The 19457-nt window shown below is 38.0% G+C and overlaps 2 protein-coding genes across 5 annotated transcripts in view; one reads left to right on the top strand and one right to left on the bottom strand.

Moving 5' to 3' along the window:
* Positions 1–14575, top strand: part of fgf14 (fibroblast growth factor 14) — a 151619-nt gene extending 137044 nt beyond the window's left edge. For all 4 annotated transcript variants that reach the window (XM_083537186.1, XM_083537187.1, XM_083537188.1 and 1 more), the window contains exons 4-5: positions 10099–10297; positions 11513–14575. In XM_083537186.1, the coding sequence (XP_083393312.1) occupies positions 10099–10297; positions 11513–11658 (345 nt within the window). In that variant the 3' untranslated portion in view covers positions 11659–14575. The remainder of the gene's footprint in view (positions 1–10098; positions 10298–11512) is intronic.
* A 224-nt stretch (positions 14576–14799) lies between these two features.
* Positions 14800–19457, bottom strand: part of itgbl1 (integrin, beta-like 1) — a 72925-nt gene continuing 68267 nt past the window's right edge. Inside the window, exon 11 of the mRNA XM_083537064.1 lies at positions 14800–16175. Within this exon, the coding sequence (XP_083393190.1) occupies positions 16087–16175 (89 nt within the window). The 3' untranslated portion in view covers positions 14800–16086. The remainder of the gene's footprint in view (positions 16176–19457) is intronic.

Consider the following 19457-nt stretch of genomic DNA (forward strand, 5'->3'; position numbering starts at 1 on the left):
GCTGTGTCTGAGGAAGCAGCATACATATCTCTGAGACCTAGATAGCTGTGTGCAGAGACACAGAGCCCTAGCATAGCTTGCAATGTTGCCTGACCAGAACGCTGCTTTCCTGCCATGTTTCATGTACTGTGACAGATGGAGAGAAGCTTGAAACTGCTTGGGATTCCTCTGGCATCTTCTGTCTCTCCCACATACACCAGGCTTAAAACAAGCGCCTGTCAGAACTGTCAAAATTATTGTATGTTCTGTGCGAGATAGAGAAGGATGTGTGTGGGATATGAACCCTTTTACTGAGTCCATGGTATAATCCAGATGAGTGTGGTTAGTTATTTAGCAATTAGTACAGTAGGTGTTTATATAATTTGATTTCCTTTTTGTTATTCTCAGTGATAAACAAGACCAGTTCCTGTTTGGTTGGATGGCAGTAGCAGCAAAAAAAAAAAAAAAAATGCACTAATAAGCAAGTCAAACAAGCCTACACGCTGCTGAGTGCCAACAAAACAGCAGCTCTCTGAAGGGGGCCATAACTCTTGAAATGTCACTCTTTCACACTTAGCCATGGATCCCAATTAGGGCATATCACAGAGGTCTGTTTTTATAAAAGCAGGATGAGACGGGCGGTCAGACTGCTCTGCCTGCACCTCGGCGCTTTTTGATTTAAGGGGCGGCGTCATTAATCTGAGCACCTGAAGCAGCTGGAGCTGCAGTCTGGCTTGTTTTGCTTGGTTGGTCACAGTACACACTCACTTGGCCATCCTCGGTCTGCTCAGATAAGCTGTGTATGTGGGAAGGTCAAACTTGTTCTGCGATGCTAATTTGTTATCAGTTCTTGGTTATATAATAGTACTGTGGCACTTGACGATACAGCACAGAGCTGCAAATTAGATGGCATTGTTGCTGTTTCTAACACCATGTACATTCCCAAATAAAACATGCTGCACTCGGTTATCCTTCCCATCCAGGGATTGTGTGAACCGAGCCAGGGTATGTCGGTTTACCTAAAAAAGTGCCAACCACTGATTGATCACACGCAAACAACAAGCTGCGTCCTGATTAATGTCTCTTGTAGATGTCGCTTCTTCACTGTGTAAATATATTCTGTAGGCTGTGTTGGGTTGTGACTGTTTTTTCCTTGCTCTTTCTATGTCCTGTCTCTGTTGGAGTATTTTCAGTTTTCAGACATGTGTTGTCCCAATTTTTATTACATTTAATCCAATATTTCTGCCCCATCATCCATAATCAACTTTGTACATTTTTAAAAATGAAAAACACTGTAGCTTCCTATTCACTTTATACACAATCTACATAGCGCATCATTTAATGGAGCCATGCATCATTTAAAAGATTCAGATTCGTACACCATGCTGATTCATTCATTCATTTTCATTAAAAGCTTTATTCAGGTGAATGCTATGTCATAAACACTGGGTGCTCGGTGGTAATACACACAAGATAGTTTACACACATTAGTCGAGCCACATCAGTTTTTAGTGTTTTTTCCATTTGTGCTGATCAGGACATGACCAAATATTTAGCATGTATAATGGGAAACCAGCATAAGCACTTGAGTATGAGATGGATAGAGCTGGGTTTGTATTTGTTGCTGAGACATGCCAAGGATCTTTGAGGCAAGTTGGTCCCGGATAAGAGGAAATTACTGGACACTGAGGGCAGGCAAGCCCTGGCCTGTCATCTGCTAATAGTTTAACTCACATCTTATATTTGAGCTGAAAAATAATTCCCTCTGACAAATTCAAATATTTTCCCAATAATATAAAACAGGAAGCTTTATAGACTGCCAGTACATTAATAACATTGAGATCATTTTAGGTTAGCAGTGACACAGCGCAGGGAAAACAATGATGTTAGTTAATAAAATCATAAACACTATGGCCGTGTCACATTCTCACTATCTCTTATTTGCACTCCCACTAAAGACAAGTTTGCATGGAGCGATGACTCATTTGTAATATGACAAATTCTAAACAAACTAAACAAACACATTATAGACTGCAGCAGCTTGGATGGTGAATCAGAAACTGCAATCCTTTGGCAACCCTTTTAAATGTTAAAGCAGACTAAATAATGTAGATTGAGGTTTCTTTGAGTGTGCTAAAACCTTAATCTATTAAAAATAAAGACTGACTCAAAACTTTTCGTTAGTGAATGGCGTTCATATCTGCCAAATATATATAAATCTTTGAATATTAAAATATTATTAATAATAATAATAATAATATTAATATTTAGATACTTAAAATATTTAAGGCTTTAATATTTTAAATATTTAATATTTTAAATATTTAAAATATTAAAGCCTTAAATCATCCTCCCACACTCTTTAAACACACACAGAAATCATTTGCAAGAATATAGCTAGATGAATTTTGTGTAAATTCATGGAAATATCACATTTATAGTAATTACTGCAGTACAGTAGAGTACTGTAGCATAGCCTATGTGTAGTTTCTCTACTTTTTTTATTTGAAGTGTCGTATGACATCAAAAAGGGGCTGAGTTAAAGATACACACCAAGCATTCTTAATTTTTATTGGCTAGATCTGGTGATGTATTTTCTATTTTGGAGTGGTGTTTTGTGCTCATTTAACCACAAGGGTGTTAGTAAAGGCAGGTACTAATGTAGGGTGTAGAAGACTGGGTTGCAGTCAGTGTGTCAATCCATCCCAAAGGTGTCCAATAGAGTTGTTAGGTTGGAGCTTAGAGCTTTATTGCAGGCCAATAAATTTTTTGTAGCCAAACTAATTAGTTATGGTTGGGAATTGTTTTTGGTATCTTGGGGCAGTTATACTGTGTATTAAAAGTGTTGTGGATGCGGTTGTTGAAATGTCTGTTGGGTGTCAAATTAAATTAACGGGTTCTCCTTGTTATGGCCTCAAACTGGCTTTTCAGACGAACAATTTATCCCGCTGTAGGTCACACAGTAAACCTCTACTTAAGGTTAATGCATGCTTTAATTACAGGGAATCACATGGATTTAATCTCCACATCACCAAATGGCTTTTAGCTTATTTTGATAAGGTCAGATTAAAACCCTGACAACACTGCATTTGCCCTTAGGATGAAACTGGCTAGTTCCTTTCTATATTTTTTTCTTGTCATTGTAGTCCACAGCACAGTGCAGACTCGTACTTCACCATGGCCAATACAAGCCTTATTGTTTTTATAGACCTTGTTACTGCAGCATGTCACACTGACTGTACTTGAGTAATATATGCCATTGGCAGTGTGGGTCACTTTAAGACTTTCTCCTTCTGCCAAACATGTACAGATGAAATGTGTCCTTCTGGGGTATTCGACAGCTCTCTGTGAGCTGTGTGTTGGATCAGTGGCAGGGTGCAGTGGCCTCAGCAAAAGCACATACCGGCAAAGAATGATGGGACTTTCTGTCAAAAGCAGTGACTAGAGATCAGCCATAAGTTAGTCAGAAACCTCCAGTAGCATCACAAGATGTGGTCTCAGTGTGGCTTTTAGCAGAGTATTGCAAAACTTGAGTAAATTGATAGAATTGTTGGCCTGTGACAAGAAAATATACATTTTATTACACATATTTTACATACAGACATACTATTATTATATACTTGAACTTGTTTAATATCACTTAATGCTAATGTACAGTATCTCACAAGTTAATGCACCCCTCACATTTCAGCAACCATTTTAGTGAATCTTCTTTAGGGAAAATACTATAGAAATGAATATTGGATATATTTTAGAGTAGTCAATGTGCAGCTTGTATAGCAGTATAGATTTACTGTCCTCTGAAAATAACTCAACATACAGCCATTATTGTCAAAATAGCTGGCAACAAAAGTGAGTACACATTTGGAAGTACACAAACATGGAAGATGATTCATCAGGGTTTCAGATATGTTTGCTAATCCCTACATTTCCTGTTGTTTGCTATATATAAAATGATCCTTTCAAGATATTGTCTGAGGTTTTAAAGTGGAAGATCCCAACAGAAACTAATTTCGTTTGTTCTCATGTGGTTGTCTAAGCCATGACTCTCTTAGGTTGTCATCTGGAGCAGTGTGTGTGCTGTGATTGCTTCAGACGGCTGACCTTCCGGAGCGACGTTTGTCAGCTTGTTATAGAAGAAGTCAAGCTCTCTTGGTCTCTTGGTAATACCTAGTGTATTGTTTAAAACCAGCCCTTTTGCCACCCGAATGGCCTCAATTTAAAGATTCGCGGCCTGTTGTTGGCCAGTGACGGATTATAAGCACATCATCTTTTTGTGTTTTGAGCTTGAAGTGTGTTGCCTACCTTCCTTGCAATTATTGCAATTAATTCATGGAATATAAGCTACATATAAAAAAAAGGTTTTGGCACTTATAACTTACATTATTGTCTTATAAATTGATTAATATTTGTTTTAGATTTGACGTTTGCATATTGTTAATAATAGGACTACATGGTGAGTAGAGTATTTGCTAGAGTGCAGTAGAGTCAAAAGTTCCCCAAGAAGAATTTCGATGATGCAGCAGGTAACCTTGCCACATTGCAGGTCCACTGTTCCTGGTTCTATCTCGGATTACTGTCTATCTCTGCCTATTAGAGTTTTTCGTTTACTCCCAGTGTTTAAATCAGCCTTTTCTGGGTTTAGCCCCCCCAAGAAACATTGTTATAAAGGGATCGCAAAGTATTTGTGTTGATATATGTACATATACTATATTTCTTTTATGTGCATTGGACAGACATTCTATTAATTCATTCTATTCATATCTGTATCCACTGTAACACTGAATTTAGAGCTAAAGGTTGCTTTGTTACATTAGAAATAGAGACATTGCTAACAAGTGAATTTAACAAGAAAACTCCTAGAAACCTGCCCTGTAGTGTACCCTTCTCTCAACCCTGTTCTGCTCTTTTTCCTGCACCCACGTCAGATTGGAAGTGCGATTGCATGCTTTCTGAATACACAAGAGAGATGGGCCAGTGCTGTTTAAAGAGCATTTAAGTGTCCAGAGATTTAACCTTTTCACACAGCCTGTGTTAAAAAAAAAAAAAGTCTATGCACATGGTCTGTTTCCTCTGGGAGGTTTTAGTGAGAGCTTGAAGTGTTTCATCTCAGCCTGCTCTTTAAAAGCTAAAGTGTTCTCAACTGGCAGTCTGTCTCCACAACTGTGTGAAATAGACAGAAGTAAAAAAGACAGCTAAATATATATGTTCACCTGTAGCTGGGCCACCATGGAAATAATTTAAATAAGCTTCAATAAAAACCCAGTCACTTGTTTTATTAATAATAATATTTGCTCTGTCAGAATCTGTCAGAAATATCTTTCAGAATCTCTCTAGGCTCAGAACCAAGGTGACCTCCCAACCTACAACTCTCTATCTTTTCTGGAACCCACATTCCTAAAGAAGTCCACATTCCTTGCATTCATTTTTGCAGTCCAAAATCCACACAGACACACAGGGACATGCAATAAGTAAAGTAGCTTTACTTGAGTATAGTGGTATAGCAGCATTGATGAAGATTTAACTTTACCCTACAGCTTAGAACAGACTAGCCCAGTGTCTGTCCATCAGGATTTGTAGTCACTTAACTTTCACAGTGCAGCTCTTCTCTAGCACATCTCTAGATATTAGTGCATATATTTCATATATTGCATATATATTAGTGCATATTTCGAGTAGAATTATGGATTGTGGTGGTCATAATATAGCATCATTAATCTGTGATATTAAGATATCTCTAATTTTGGGTAAAAAGATGCTACTGACAGAATTTGACCTTTTTTCATGAATTAATAGGCTTTATACTGACAGCATTAATAAACAGATTTGACGGTTTTTGCATGCTTATGAGGGATCATTATGCATGCAAATAGCACCCGCACCCGCACCCCAAAACACCCCATGCACATCTACTTTTGTTCATCGGCAAACAAAAGCATGCATGCCTTCTTTATTCCCTTACTGACCCAGAACACCATTTCTTCACAATCTTTTTTTTCATACCCCTCTCATTCTATCCTAATCTCTGTGTGTGTGTGGGTGTGTGAGTGTGTGTCTCTCATCTCCTCTCTCAGCAGGATGGGCTGATTATGTGTGTCTAAAGCAGGCTGTCCTATTCTGGCACTGGCCAAGGTCAATTATGGCCACACATTCAAAGTGGAGCGAATCTTTTTCTGTGAAATCCAGATATAGTCAGGCAGTGGATTCGAGCCAAGAGGAAATTAACTGCCACGTCTCCTAAATATTTAGATTTTCTCTCGCCTCTCGCTCCCTACAGTGCAGCCTGCCATCTCATTTACTTTGCTCTTCAGTCACCTTTATTGGACCATCATTGTGGAGAATTCGCAGCTGACCTGCACTGTGCCAAACTGACATACCTTCACAGCTCTTCTATTGAAATAAGCGCCATCCCTGCTAGCGGCTTAAATACATTCTAGTAATTATCTTGTCATGTTCTTTGAAGAAGCACATAGGCATCCCCTGTCTTGCCATTGTTTCCTACAATGATTCTAGAAATAGAGAAAATAGCTTCTACCTATGTATTTGAATGCGTGAACAGTTTTTGTTCCTCTTCAAAAAAAGTGTGTGTGGGGGGGATCACTTGCCATCGAGGACCCCTTCGAGTGTTACCATGGTAACCCATCGGAAATGTACATACTGTTTTTATTGTGAGGAAATGAAGGCCTCTTAAAAGAGCATCGGTGAAACTGTTCTATCTAACAGTGTTCTTGAGCTGGAGAGCAAGGTAAGGATAGCCCTAATTGATGTCACCTGACTCGTTTGTTGGCTACAGTACAAAATCAAACAGAAGCACATGGTAAACTGCTGCTGGCATCAACTAGCTGGTTCCTGCACTGCCACCTCTGGCATCCATTCACACACTCAATGGAGTATAGAAGATGTACAGGGAAGCAGGGACTTTACATAGGGACAGTAAGCCTCTCCTGAACTATGACTTGGTCATGATTTGCTGTTTATAATTAGTACTCTAGTACTATTCTCTCTATCATACTTCTCTATGTCTAATATGTTTAAGAAATATTCTGTGGATTATATGTAAGCTGCCAAGTACTGTATGTAAAATTTTTAATCATGAGATATACCTTAGTCATTAAATTACAGTACATAATAGCTGTCTCTTCGGAGTCAGATTTGATCTGTCATTTATATAATTTGTACTTACCTGTGAACTACTTCCTTCGAATTTTTTAAAGACTTTTAAATCTTATCTTTATAAAGTCAAGATCAGCATCAAGTGTGCGTCGGCATTGGCTGCAAAAAAACTTTGCTTTGTGACTCAGACTGTGTCGACTGAAAAGTAGCTCGGTCATAGTCTGAACCATCAAAGAAACATCTTTATTTGTCACTAGGCAAAAACTAGGACAGCCAATCATGTAAAAAGAGCGACGTTTTTTTCTATAGTCATGCAAACTCATGCAGGTTAAAAACTTATTTTTCACAGTGAACATCAAAATATGGAAAAAACGTGATCCCATGGAATCGTTGACTATGTAATCGGTATGAAGTAATTCAGAAACTAGTGATCAAGGATTTTTCTAGGGTTTACAGAAAACAAAAAAGATCTGTAGTGCAGCAGTTCTGTACGCATAAACCAAGCGTTTAGAGATTGTCGGAGAATGGCTGGACAGTTTCAAGATGACAGGACATCTCAGAAGCTCACCCAACCTGCTCAGATGAACATCAGGAAAAAGACAGGGTGATGTTTCTCGAATCAGGTGAACCCGTGCCCCCTGTAGCCTCAGTGTCCTGTTCTTAGATGAAGATACAGTAGTTATGTTAGAATGCATCAGACACAGAGTTGAGCATAAAAATGGGAAATTGTCACCATCACATTTTTAGTATTTGATATGTTAACCACTGTAATTAGTTTTAATTGCTGGCTGTGTGCCAGTTTGTGCCATGCTGAAAATCTGGTGCCATCATGTGATTTGGAAATGAGCGTTCGGTGAGCTCTATTCAAAAGCATATAACTAATTACCAGCCATTGAGCAATATGCCTCACCTGATGAGCTGAAACTTTAATTACTTGTCTGAAGTTACAGAGGCAGACAAGGATTTAGAGCAGTTCTTTTGCATTAGGAATCTGTGTTAAATTGTTATTTATGGAATTGCTGCATGCAGCACCAGCATTATTACAAATGCAGGCAGCTGAAGTACCGCCATAAACACTTTATTCTTGATTGTATTATTTGGGTTTGGCTGTAGTGATGAAACTGGATACATTTTCCAGCCAATGATGAAAAAATTAATTCTACTCAGGTCCTTCTACAAATTCTCTGGGGAAACCTTGAGCCTTATCGGTGAGATATTTCAAGAAGATCCTTGATCAGACCAACACTATGGCACAGTTTTTGTTTGGGGTGTTACACATCCTGAAGGGTTTAACACAGAGCCACAAATGATGCACACACATTATATCCCGCTGGAGGAAGTGCACGGTGCTGGTGCAGTTAATATGCCTCCCTTTAGTGTTTAATCAAGGGGACTGGAGAACCCTCCAAAAACAGATCCAAGTTCAACACCCTCACATAATGCAATCTTGACTCAGTCAGGCAGCCATCGTGTCTCCCCAACGTGCCACTTTAGTTCCTGCCTATTCTCCTTCTCGGAACTAAAGCTAGGTTGTTTGAAGCTGACAGGGAACAATTTAACAAGCGGTAATAACAGAGAGCGCCATGGGATTGCCTGCATTTGAAAAGACGATAAAAATAAGCAGGTGGAATTTAGAGAGTTCTGCATCCTGCCTCTTAATACAATGCTTTGCAATAGAAGGATTTGTATCGAGAATTCTACACAGTTGGACCTAAAAATGAAAGTGAATCAGGTGTTCTTACTGTACCATAAGGAGCTCAGCACAAATAAAATATCAACCTTGTCTTAACTGGCCAGTGATACGCCATCATCGTTTTAATACCTGTTTCATTCACACCAGACTGGTTTCTTGGCGCAGTGTGGATTTGCTTTACGGCGTTTATTGCACGTCAGGTCGTGACAGATCTGTCGTTTAATCTAACAGGACTGTTATTACCTCTTATTATATAACATTTTGGAATTCATTAGCATGTGTAAGTAAGGACATGGCTTATTTCAATGCTGGCAAAAAAAACTAGCACAGTGCTTCCTGGATTTATGAAGTGGCCGAGATATTGGACTGACAGACGGAGCCAACAAACTTTAATCAATGCAATAAATTGCAAGGTAATTCAATATAGAAGAGACGCAGGCATTCACCAATGACTCGGAATAAAGAGAGATATTCAAGGATCGAAAAACAAATGGTTTTATTCCCTGCCTTGCATAGTTCAGCAGTGATCATGAAGAATGATAATGTTGTCATTGTGTTCAGAATTCCTTAGAACATCTTATTACATTTTCGCTGTAGTATTAGGGTGGCAATATAATATATCTAATAGATATTATTATTTACCATACCCAGAGCAATACATCACAGCAATGCAAATCTCCTTTTCCGTTCCATGAGTGAGTTTTGATATCTCAACCCATGATGATCAATTACAGAAATTAAAAGGAGTCTTTTTGGCCATTTAAATGCAGTCTTTACATCTTAATGACAAGGAGGAAATTGACTTTCAAACATGGAAACTACACATACTAAAATCCCCAACTGTCTCACTCATCTGTTGGTGAACCCTCATGCTTTTACACCATTGATTTTATTTGCAGATTACAATTTTGTTTCGAATGAGACGGATGGTTAGGGTGCAGAACCCCATTCATAGTGTCCTACTTAAAGAATTCACTTTACAACTAATAGATTAAATTGTATTACAAAAAAGTACAAATGAGTTTTAGGCGCATATCTAATATTAAGAACTTAGTAATGGAAGAAAAATTATTTTAGGAATAACACATAAGCTTTGTTCAAAATGGGTATTATTGCTGTTCTTGTTCATATGTTTTATTAAGATCGAAGCTCTCATTATTCAATAGTCGCAATCTTTTTTTAAAGCACTTTTAATATGAAACTCATCTATGAGGGCATATACTGCCTTCATATTGCAAGCAAGTTACAAATCCTCAAATCGGCATCTTAATGATCATGTTTTCTTTTTCTTTGTCTCTCTGTCTCTGTTATAGGAACTCTTTACAGCGGAATGCAAGTTTAAAGAGTCAGTGTTTGAGAACTACTATGTGATCTACTCGTCCATGTTGTACAGACAGCAGGAGTCAGGAAGAGCCTGGTTTCTGGGTCTCAATAAAGAGGGCCAGGCAATGAAGGGCAACCGAGTGAAGAAAACCAAACCAGCTGCTCACTTCCTGCCCAAGCCATTAGAAGGTAATAAGTGCGTCAGGTTTTTGTCGGTGAACCCATCTCCCCTTTTGTAGCTTTGACTATGCAGAAAGATAAATCATATCAGATAAAGTTTTTAAAAAATAAAAAAAAAAGAGAGACAGAACTCCCCTTTAACAAATTCAGTGCAGGTTTATTTTATAAAAAAATATATGGCTTATTTTTTAAAATGTGTGAAATATTTGGATATTTATTAGAGCCATACAGCTATTTTCTCCTAAACCTTTCACTTAGAACTCAATTCAAGTTGCTACTATCTATAGGAGATCAATAATAAATGTCCAAAAGTTAATAATAATGGTTTGTGCTATCCATCAGACACCTACTGCTATGCTTCACTTTGAGAACTATAGCTCTAAACTATGTTATGTAATTTTGTGTTCTTGTTATATGTGTTTGAAGTCAGTTTATATGTGCCTGTTATATCTTGCTAACTATTAAAGTAAAAGGTCAAAGGAATATAATCAATAATCACATTTAGAAAAGAAAAGAAAAGTAAAGTAAAGTAAATAAAGATTCATAAAGATTTTAACTATAAGTCCAAACCCAATCCACACAGGCACTGTTCATCAAGCTTGGACTGTTACATGATGTTTTACTTCCTGTTTGAGATGTTGTTTATTATGATGAAGGACCTGTGAAATTTACAGTTTACATGGGTTGTGTGCAGCCGATAGGATTGTCCTATCATTGCATGAGAAATGTCGACATTTTATTGTGGCTCAGCAGATGAGACTCATGCCTCCCGGGCCATGTTCTCACATGCTGATTTGTGTGCATTATATAGCCACAAATGCAGAAAGGCCACCTGTTCGCAGCCTAAGGTAAGCAAAAGATTGGATCTCTGAAGCAGTTTGGATTAAAACAAGCTTTTTAGTGCAGAGCTAAGCTGAGTTTCTGTTACATAAGCAGGAGAACTTATCACGGGATATCAGCCACCCCCCGATTCCCCCCCTTTTGAAATGTGGCATTGTGTCTGGAGCCTGTCTGACAGGCTGCCTTAAACTCTGACAACGTCACACAGGCTCTGTCAGAGTTTGCCTAATGAATGCACACTTCTCAACCAAGCATTTTTTAAAGATTGCATATAGAGGCCGCAGGTATTATGCTGTTTTATTATTTCACTTATTATTTCAGCTCGGCATATATATGTGTGTGTGTGTGTGTGTGTGTGTGTGTGTGTGTGCTCTGCTCCTGCAGTCGCGATGTACCGAGAGCCATCATTGCACGACGTGGGAGAGACCGTGCCCAAAGCTGCTGCGCCACCCGCTAAAAGCACAAACGAGCCGGCCGTGATGAACGGAGGCAAGCCTGTCAGCCAGGAGGCAAGCAAGCCCAGCACATAGCCCACCCTTGACTTAGCAAAAGGGCGACATGCCAACCTTTTCTCTTCAATGGATCTGGCCCAGACGAGCCCCTCTTCTTCTGTTCTCCTTTTCTGCTCTTCTCTGACTTTCTCCCTCCACTTGGCAAATTGATTGCAGAAGTGCGGCCAAGCGTAGCGACAAGGAGGATTCGACTGAATGAATCATCTGAACCCGCACCATGGAATGCCCTAGCAGATATGGAATGCCTTTAACCCTCTCACTGAAAACCCATACCCTTTAGATCACCACCCCCTTTCCTGCACCTGCACATACAATACCAAGACTCATTTGTCTGTGACTGTGACAATCCCTGTGAACGAAGAGTGGAACTGGTGGCCGTGGGTCGTGTTGAGCAGTGGCCATCTTTGTCTCGCTGATGGTCACCCATGACTACTTTTTTTGAGCCCTGTAACAGAAGCGTCTAATTCAGATCTATTTTCTATACACAGTGAAAACACCAGCTATGCTCTGGGGGAAGTAAACTACTGACTGACTCATGAGAAATACAGGACTGTTGTCCTCGAATTTTTTTATAGAGTTCCTTCCTGTGTCTCCTTTTCAGTCTTGCTTACTCTCTCTTTTTTTGCTTTCTTTTTCATTCGTCAGACTCACACTCTTTTCTCTGTCCTGTGCTAGAGAAAACCTATTGCAGGGGCTATGTGTGATTTTTCTAACAACCCTAACATGCATCTCTGTTAACACATCCAGTACACCCTCACACACACACTCACCCACACACATTATTTGTGCAGGACTGAGGTGGCTCGGAATAATTCAGGAGGACTGGAGTCACCATGAAGCCCATAAAAATATGAATTAGGCTTAGGCTCAGTACTGTTTCCCTTTCTTGATCAAGTGTAAAGAAAGAGACATCGGAAGCTGAACAGGAATTTTATCCACAAATCCACAAACACACATTGCGCTCCTGCAGTCAGTGCATGAGATCTGAACGCACGGAGGTGCTTGATGCATACGTGTTCACATAGCTCATATCTTCACCAAGCCGGCATATAGAGAAAGCCAAATTCTATTTTTCTTTACTGATAGCTTAGAGCACACGCTCTAGGAACATGTATAGGCCTTGTAGGCCTCAGGTCAAGGCACTCCCCTTCTTGCTGAACTGTCAGCCCAATCCTGGTGTTCACTAAACAGGCCTTTTTTCTGTTCCTCAAAGCATGGGCAAGGTTAGCATTGTGTTACTATTCATGACGTATGATGCAAATCAAGCAATGGCTTAACTGTATGAAAATGAAAAATGTCGAAAAAGCTTTAAAAATAGACGTTTAATGACTAGCTATCATAATTAAATAAGGAAGAGGTTTTTTTTCCTTCCTAGCTCAGCATGCAGAGTCCAGTACTGCTCATATTGGCCTATTGTGTGCCTGTGATGACCTCTAACCCAGCATGCAAAAACATGTACCCAGTCTGTGCTGGGTTAAAGGTGCCTCATGCCCCTAAGAAACACACACACACACACACACACACACACACACACACACACACACACACACACACACACACACACACAGTGGCTTAGTCTATCTATAAACACTCGTCTCACATTTTTTTATAACAATATTGATTGTGAATTTTACCAAAGTTTATCAATCCATCCGATAATCCAGACCCACTGATTGCAGTAAGTGTAGTGGGCAGCACTAAAACCTCACCCACTCTGTCCAGTTTTGCTTCTTTGCTCACTGTGACAAATATTCACCCTCACATTTTCGAGTAAATCCTGGATGGGTGGGACTGTAGTCATTAGAGTATACAGATCATTTGACTAAACACATGGGGTACCTATCAGTTAATCACCTGCATGCTTTTCCTAAAGGACCAAAAAAAAGGGAAAGGTACAATGGATCAGTCGACTGTTTAGGCCAGCATTGAACGGGCATGTTATTCAAACGTTCTTTCACCGCACTTTCTCAGAATTGAAATCGTAGCAGTTTCGATTCCGAGTTTATCATTTACTCACGACTTTTAACGAATGATTTTCGAGGATTTATTTTTTCCTTTTTCTGAATCTCTGATCAAGATTTGATATTACGCCTGTCTTGCTTTTAATAGCTCTCATAGTTTAATGAATACGATTTAGAATGTTATTATGTAGACTGAAAGCTGGGCTGCTAAAAATCGCAAATATAATCCAAGGCTTCATTTGAAGACCTGTATTTTCTGGAATTTATCGGGATTATGAGCTACTTTCTATATTAGGATGTATCGAAGCACATTAGTTCGACTTACATATTTTGTACAAATGCTGTGTTGTTAGAATGACATGCAGTGCCGTAGACAAGGGGAGCGTTTCGCATATGAGTCGAGTTTGAGAGCTGCTGTCCCACTTCCACAACCTTTACGACACACACTGATCATTCTCTGAGATGAACTCTACATGCTGGGCTAACCTGCCCTTCAAACCAGTTAACTAGTCCTATGAAGGCTGAATTTATTTTTGTAAATGACTGGTCAGTATATGTACATTTGTTTGTCAGTCTGTTTGGTTTAGTTTATTTTTTTCTCTTTCTCTTGGAAAAATGGTACCATTAATGTTCTGTTCCATGCAGGTGATGTGTGATGATGTCTATTCATCCTACCACATACATACCACACACTGTTATTTCTTAATCTTGTTCCTTTTTTATTTTTTCTTGGCAAAAAGTCCTTGTCAATTTGTTCTTGTGTTTCGGTCATCAGTGTGACCATTACTTCATCTTTTGCATGGGAAGAGGGTGGCATTTAAGAAATGCATGTTGTAGGCTATGTGTATCAAGAAATGTCGGTATGTACTGCTAATTTTACATACATATATGCAAAGAGTTTGTCTGCACTGTACAGTTTGTGTTTGTTGTATACACAGATACAACATCTTGAATAAAATCTTTCTATAAAGGTGTACTGTAATGTCACTAAGAACCTTAATGCAATATTATGTGCAGTATATTACTGTACTCAGTCTTTTTTTTTTTTTTTGATTATGATCAAACTGTTGGTGAATCGTGATTATTGTGAGTCTTGATTCCCGTATTTTCATACCTTCTGGTCTTTTGTCCTATAATATATAAATATGTGAACATTCAAGCATGGGCATTTCTCTCAAAATGGCTTGTCTACACATTACACATAATTTCTTATATCACTGTAAATGATTATATTTAACAGCTTTTCTATGGCACGTCTAAAATGGTTTTATTGCTGAGCTTTATACAATAGAAAACATGCTGTTTTTCGTTCATATTCTCATAGCAACATTTTTACCGTGACTTCTCGTTCCAGGTTTTTAGTAACACTTCAGTATATGGGGAAACCTATTACATGTGAAACTACAGCTAACTATATAAGAGGTGAATATAGCATGTTTTTGACAAGCTTGACACCTTATTAGTTTTACCTCATACCGTACATTAGATTAGATGTATTTGACTAACATTGGTAAAGGCCCAGCTATATAAAAATAACTATGTTGAAAGATGTATATGGTTTACTATTAATGATTAGTTACATAAATGTACAGTAAATAAGGCACTGATTTGAAGTGGTTATGCATTTAGCTTTATAGTATGGAGTGATAAGATCAGATTCAGTTTTAGCAAGCCACATCACTTCATTGATCAGTCTAGAGCAGGTAAATGACAATGATCCACAAACTCCTCCCCCCACTTCTCAGTAAACTACCTTAAGGTTAGTAATTGACTTGAATGCATGAGATGTTTAAATCAACTCATGTTTTAAAGTAGAGGCTGCACTTTTCAGAGTCATTAGTTTGATCTTTCGGAAAAATATACTTTGCTGGGTCATATAGACAAACTCTTCTGTTGATGTTACCCTATTTCCCCCTAATAACTGCATGTAGGAGTTTATGTCTAAAATTTAACCCACTCATACTGAAGTGTTACAATGTGCACCTGAGTGATACAGTATAATTGAAGCACACTTAAAGTTATGTTATTGTAGAATCGCTCGCTTAATTGCTGGATTAACCTGGTTTTCATCCATTTTGATTTGAGGGACAACTGTAACAAGCTCATATACATACAGAAAAAATAACAATCACATCAATAATAAAAACACTGTTTGGATCCTGCCCATGTATCCGCATCCATCCTATGTGGCTTTAGTGAATGTGTGTATGCGTCCATTCTTAATTAAAAAGCATTTAGTAACATATAGTTATAATGGAAACAAAAGAATTACAAGGTAGCGTGTCAAAAAATACTGTCTTTTGCTCACATATGTTTGACTTGCATATCCAAAAAAAAAAAAAAGTTTTAATAAAGCAGATTTGTAACCAGTACAATGAATACTGTTATATACAACAAGCAGGTTCAGAGTGCATCTGTTTTCATACTGGCACCGAATCCTGTTGAGCAGCCTTTTTTTAGATGAACAGAAAATCTTTAGAAATTGTTAGTACTCTTCTGCCATCCAGATTTCGCAGGCGTTCCCTGTCCAGCCATCCCAGCACTCACAGGTCCCGCAGTTGCAAATGCCATTTCCTGAAACAGGATGTGAGAAGAGGAGCAGGAAATGAAATGCAACAGTATCTCCATGACCTTGTACACGATTTCAGTCCTCACTACCTCTTTTCAGCAAAAGTCTAACAGCAAAAAAATACTGTTAATAAGTATTAAGTCTGTTTACTGGGTGATACATGAACAGGGTTGGCTTTACATGTGAAGCATCAAATACTGTATAAAAATACAAAGAATAAAATGATAATATTTAATCAAAACAGGTTTCCTTGACATTGCAGACTGTGCGTTTCCTGTTGATTTTTTTGTCTTTTTTTTTTTTTATGACACGATTTTCTAAACTTGATTTTGTGGAAGGATCGCTACTGATGCATTTTGAAGGAGAGCCAGTGTGTCTCCCTGCAGGCCTGAGTACACCTGGCTGGCTCGCTGCAGGTGGAGGCTGCTGTGGGAAATTGCTTCATCACTCCGCTGAGACAAACTGTTCTGCTGTCGAATCTGCTGTTTCTACCCTGAGGTTTGACTGGCCTGGATGCTTCAAAACTTGCTCACGCATGTTGACCTGCTGTGCCAGAGCTGGGTGACTTAATTCCATATTTTTCACTTTTCACTTTTCCAGCTCACTGCTGTACGTAAGCATGAAATGCAGAACATTAAAACCTATAATCACTACATCATGGTTACTTCAATTTAATAAATTCAGTCTTTTTTTTTCTCATAGTTTATAGTTTCAAGGACATGAGTGTTTTTAGGTTGTGTTATTTTGTTTAGCAGTCATATACAGGTTATAGGTTATATTTCCGGCCTCATTGTTTATGACAAAAGCAAATAAATTGTACAATGAATATGCAAGATATTAGATATTTGTGTTAGATATTATGCTATTTTTAATAAATCTGAATAAAAATGCCCTGAGCTAGACGTTTTTGACAATTCTGAAACTCAAAGCGTACGGTCTGTCATAGGACGTCTTTAGGAGCTTAATGATTTAGGGTGTTACATCCACAGTTGTATAGGATGTTTTTCTGCCATGTTCAACTCTGCCCATGGTAGTAGTTTGTAGTAGTCCAGATTGGCCACTTTGAGCTGGCATGCACCAGTGCTCTGGCTATATATGGTGGCTGGGATCAGAAAGTGATGTGCAACCCACGGCTCTGAAAGCTCTCTCAGTATAAACCCCAAATGGCTGACAGCTCCCCACAACAGTGCTTATTATTAAATGTATTGACTGACAGGTCAACTAGTCTATACAACCCCAATTTCAGATTCCTTTCTTTCTTCCCAAAGGAGAAGTAAAAAGCAGTAACCTTTTTGCACAATGTAGTCATTATTAATGCACCAGAGAAGCAAATGTTAAATATATGAATGTTTGCCCTGAATTAGGCTTTTAATACCAAGGTTTGTGAAGATGCTTCATGTCACCACAGAAACAGTTGGAATTTTAATCCTAGGGGCATGAAATTGAGCACCAGGCATTCCTAATACATTGAATTTTCCACATCACTCATCAATTTATGTGTAATGAGAATCTCAGCTGGAGAAACCATGAAATTTGTGGATGTTAAATTAGTATTCCTAACCGGGCAGATAAATTTTTTCATCATTAGGCTTAGAAAGCTTGAGTGCACTACTTTTGCCTTAGGAAATGCAAAACACTGCCTGCTTGTTTGCATTTGCATTTTTGACTAGTGAAAAAAAAGCACAACATTCCCTGTGCAAAATACGAAGGTGATTTTAATAATTTATGCATATGCTAATAATGGCATATGCCCTAATTACTTATATGCTAATCACTGGCATTTAGCAGATATTTATACATTTGCTTTGTCAATTATGTGTCATCGTTTCTTTCTAAGGTTCTCGTGAGAGGAACAAGATGATTGGTTGAATGGCATAACCTGTTATCATACACCTGAAGCATGGAAACCAATAAGTCAATCAAATGTTACTGTTTAGAGTCAAGAATCACAGCCATAGTAAATACTTATTGAGTTTGCTATTATCATTGGTCAGGAACCATTTTTTAAAGGAAAATCACCACTATTCTCTGAATTGCCTTGCTGTTCGACTCTGGACAAAACCATTAGCAGGAGAGAATGAGGCAGTGAAGATTAATAGATTAGACAAATCTGTCTTTGCTTGGTACTAATCAATCTAATCAAACCAATTAAACTGAAGTAACATTTAACAAACCCTCGATTACCAAAACACAATGCACTTAAGCCAGAAGAAATGTATGTAAATGTGTGTAAAAATGTGTGTAAATTCTGTATGTTGTATGTTTGGCTATAGCTTCGTACTGTATATTTTCATCTTAACTGCAGGATTTCCTGAACTGAAACATCTCAAGCAGAAATAGTTTTTGCACTTTACCCAAATCCACAAGATGCAAAAAAAAAAGTGAAACAACAACAAAATCACATTTAAATATTCCATTCTAAATGCTAAAAAGCAACTCATATTTGACTATTTAATTTGCATTTAATTTAATATGTAATAAATAAAATCTATACAAAATAAGTTTTTTTTTTATTTATTTATTCATTGCCTACAGACGACAGGCTTTTCAAACGCCCATCCATTGAACAGTTATTATATATGTATTATCATCCTTTATTTTAATTGTTTAAATACAGGCAAATGATCATATCATATCATCATAGTATTTATTGTATTTTCATTTTAAACCCTGATCTAAAGTGCTCAATTTCTCTGCTGTTATATCTATATTATTTATGTTTTAATGATCTGAATCTGAGTCAGTATTATCCTGAGAAGCTTATAACAGCCAAACACTGTGCCTACTAAACATGTACACTTGTAATCTAATCTACATCCCATTCAACATTTTGTCCCCATTTGCTCATATAATAACTTCCACTTTTCTGGGAAGATGCTCCACTAGATTTTATAGTGTGCTTGTTCCAATTCATCTCAAAGGTGTTTTGTCAGGTGGAGGTCAGAGTGCTATAGCAGGCCACTCAAGATCCTCCTCTCCAAACCATGTAAATGTATACAGGTTTGGGTCTCCTAGTTTAAATGAAGGGAAAAGTGAATGCATACAAATACATTCTTTACAATTGTGTGAGTCCAACTTTGTGGTAACAGTTTGGGAAAGAACCACATATAGCTGGAAAAGCCAGGTGTCCCAATACGTTTGTCTATATAGTGTGGTTATGCAAAAATGTCATTAATGAGACTCATTGTCATTACAAAGACAATATATCTATAATGAAAGTCAAGTAAACAATTTTTAAATAATAAGCATGATCCATGTCAATTTCTCCTGTCAGAGTGTATATATAT

This window comes from Silurus aristotelis, assembly GCF_946808225.1.
Source record: "Silurus aristotelis genome assembly, chromosome: 3".
In the NCBI taxonomy this organism is placed as follows: domain Eukaryota; kingdom Metazoa; phylum Chordata; class Actinopteri; order Siluriformes; family Siluridae; genus Silurus; species Silurus aristotelis.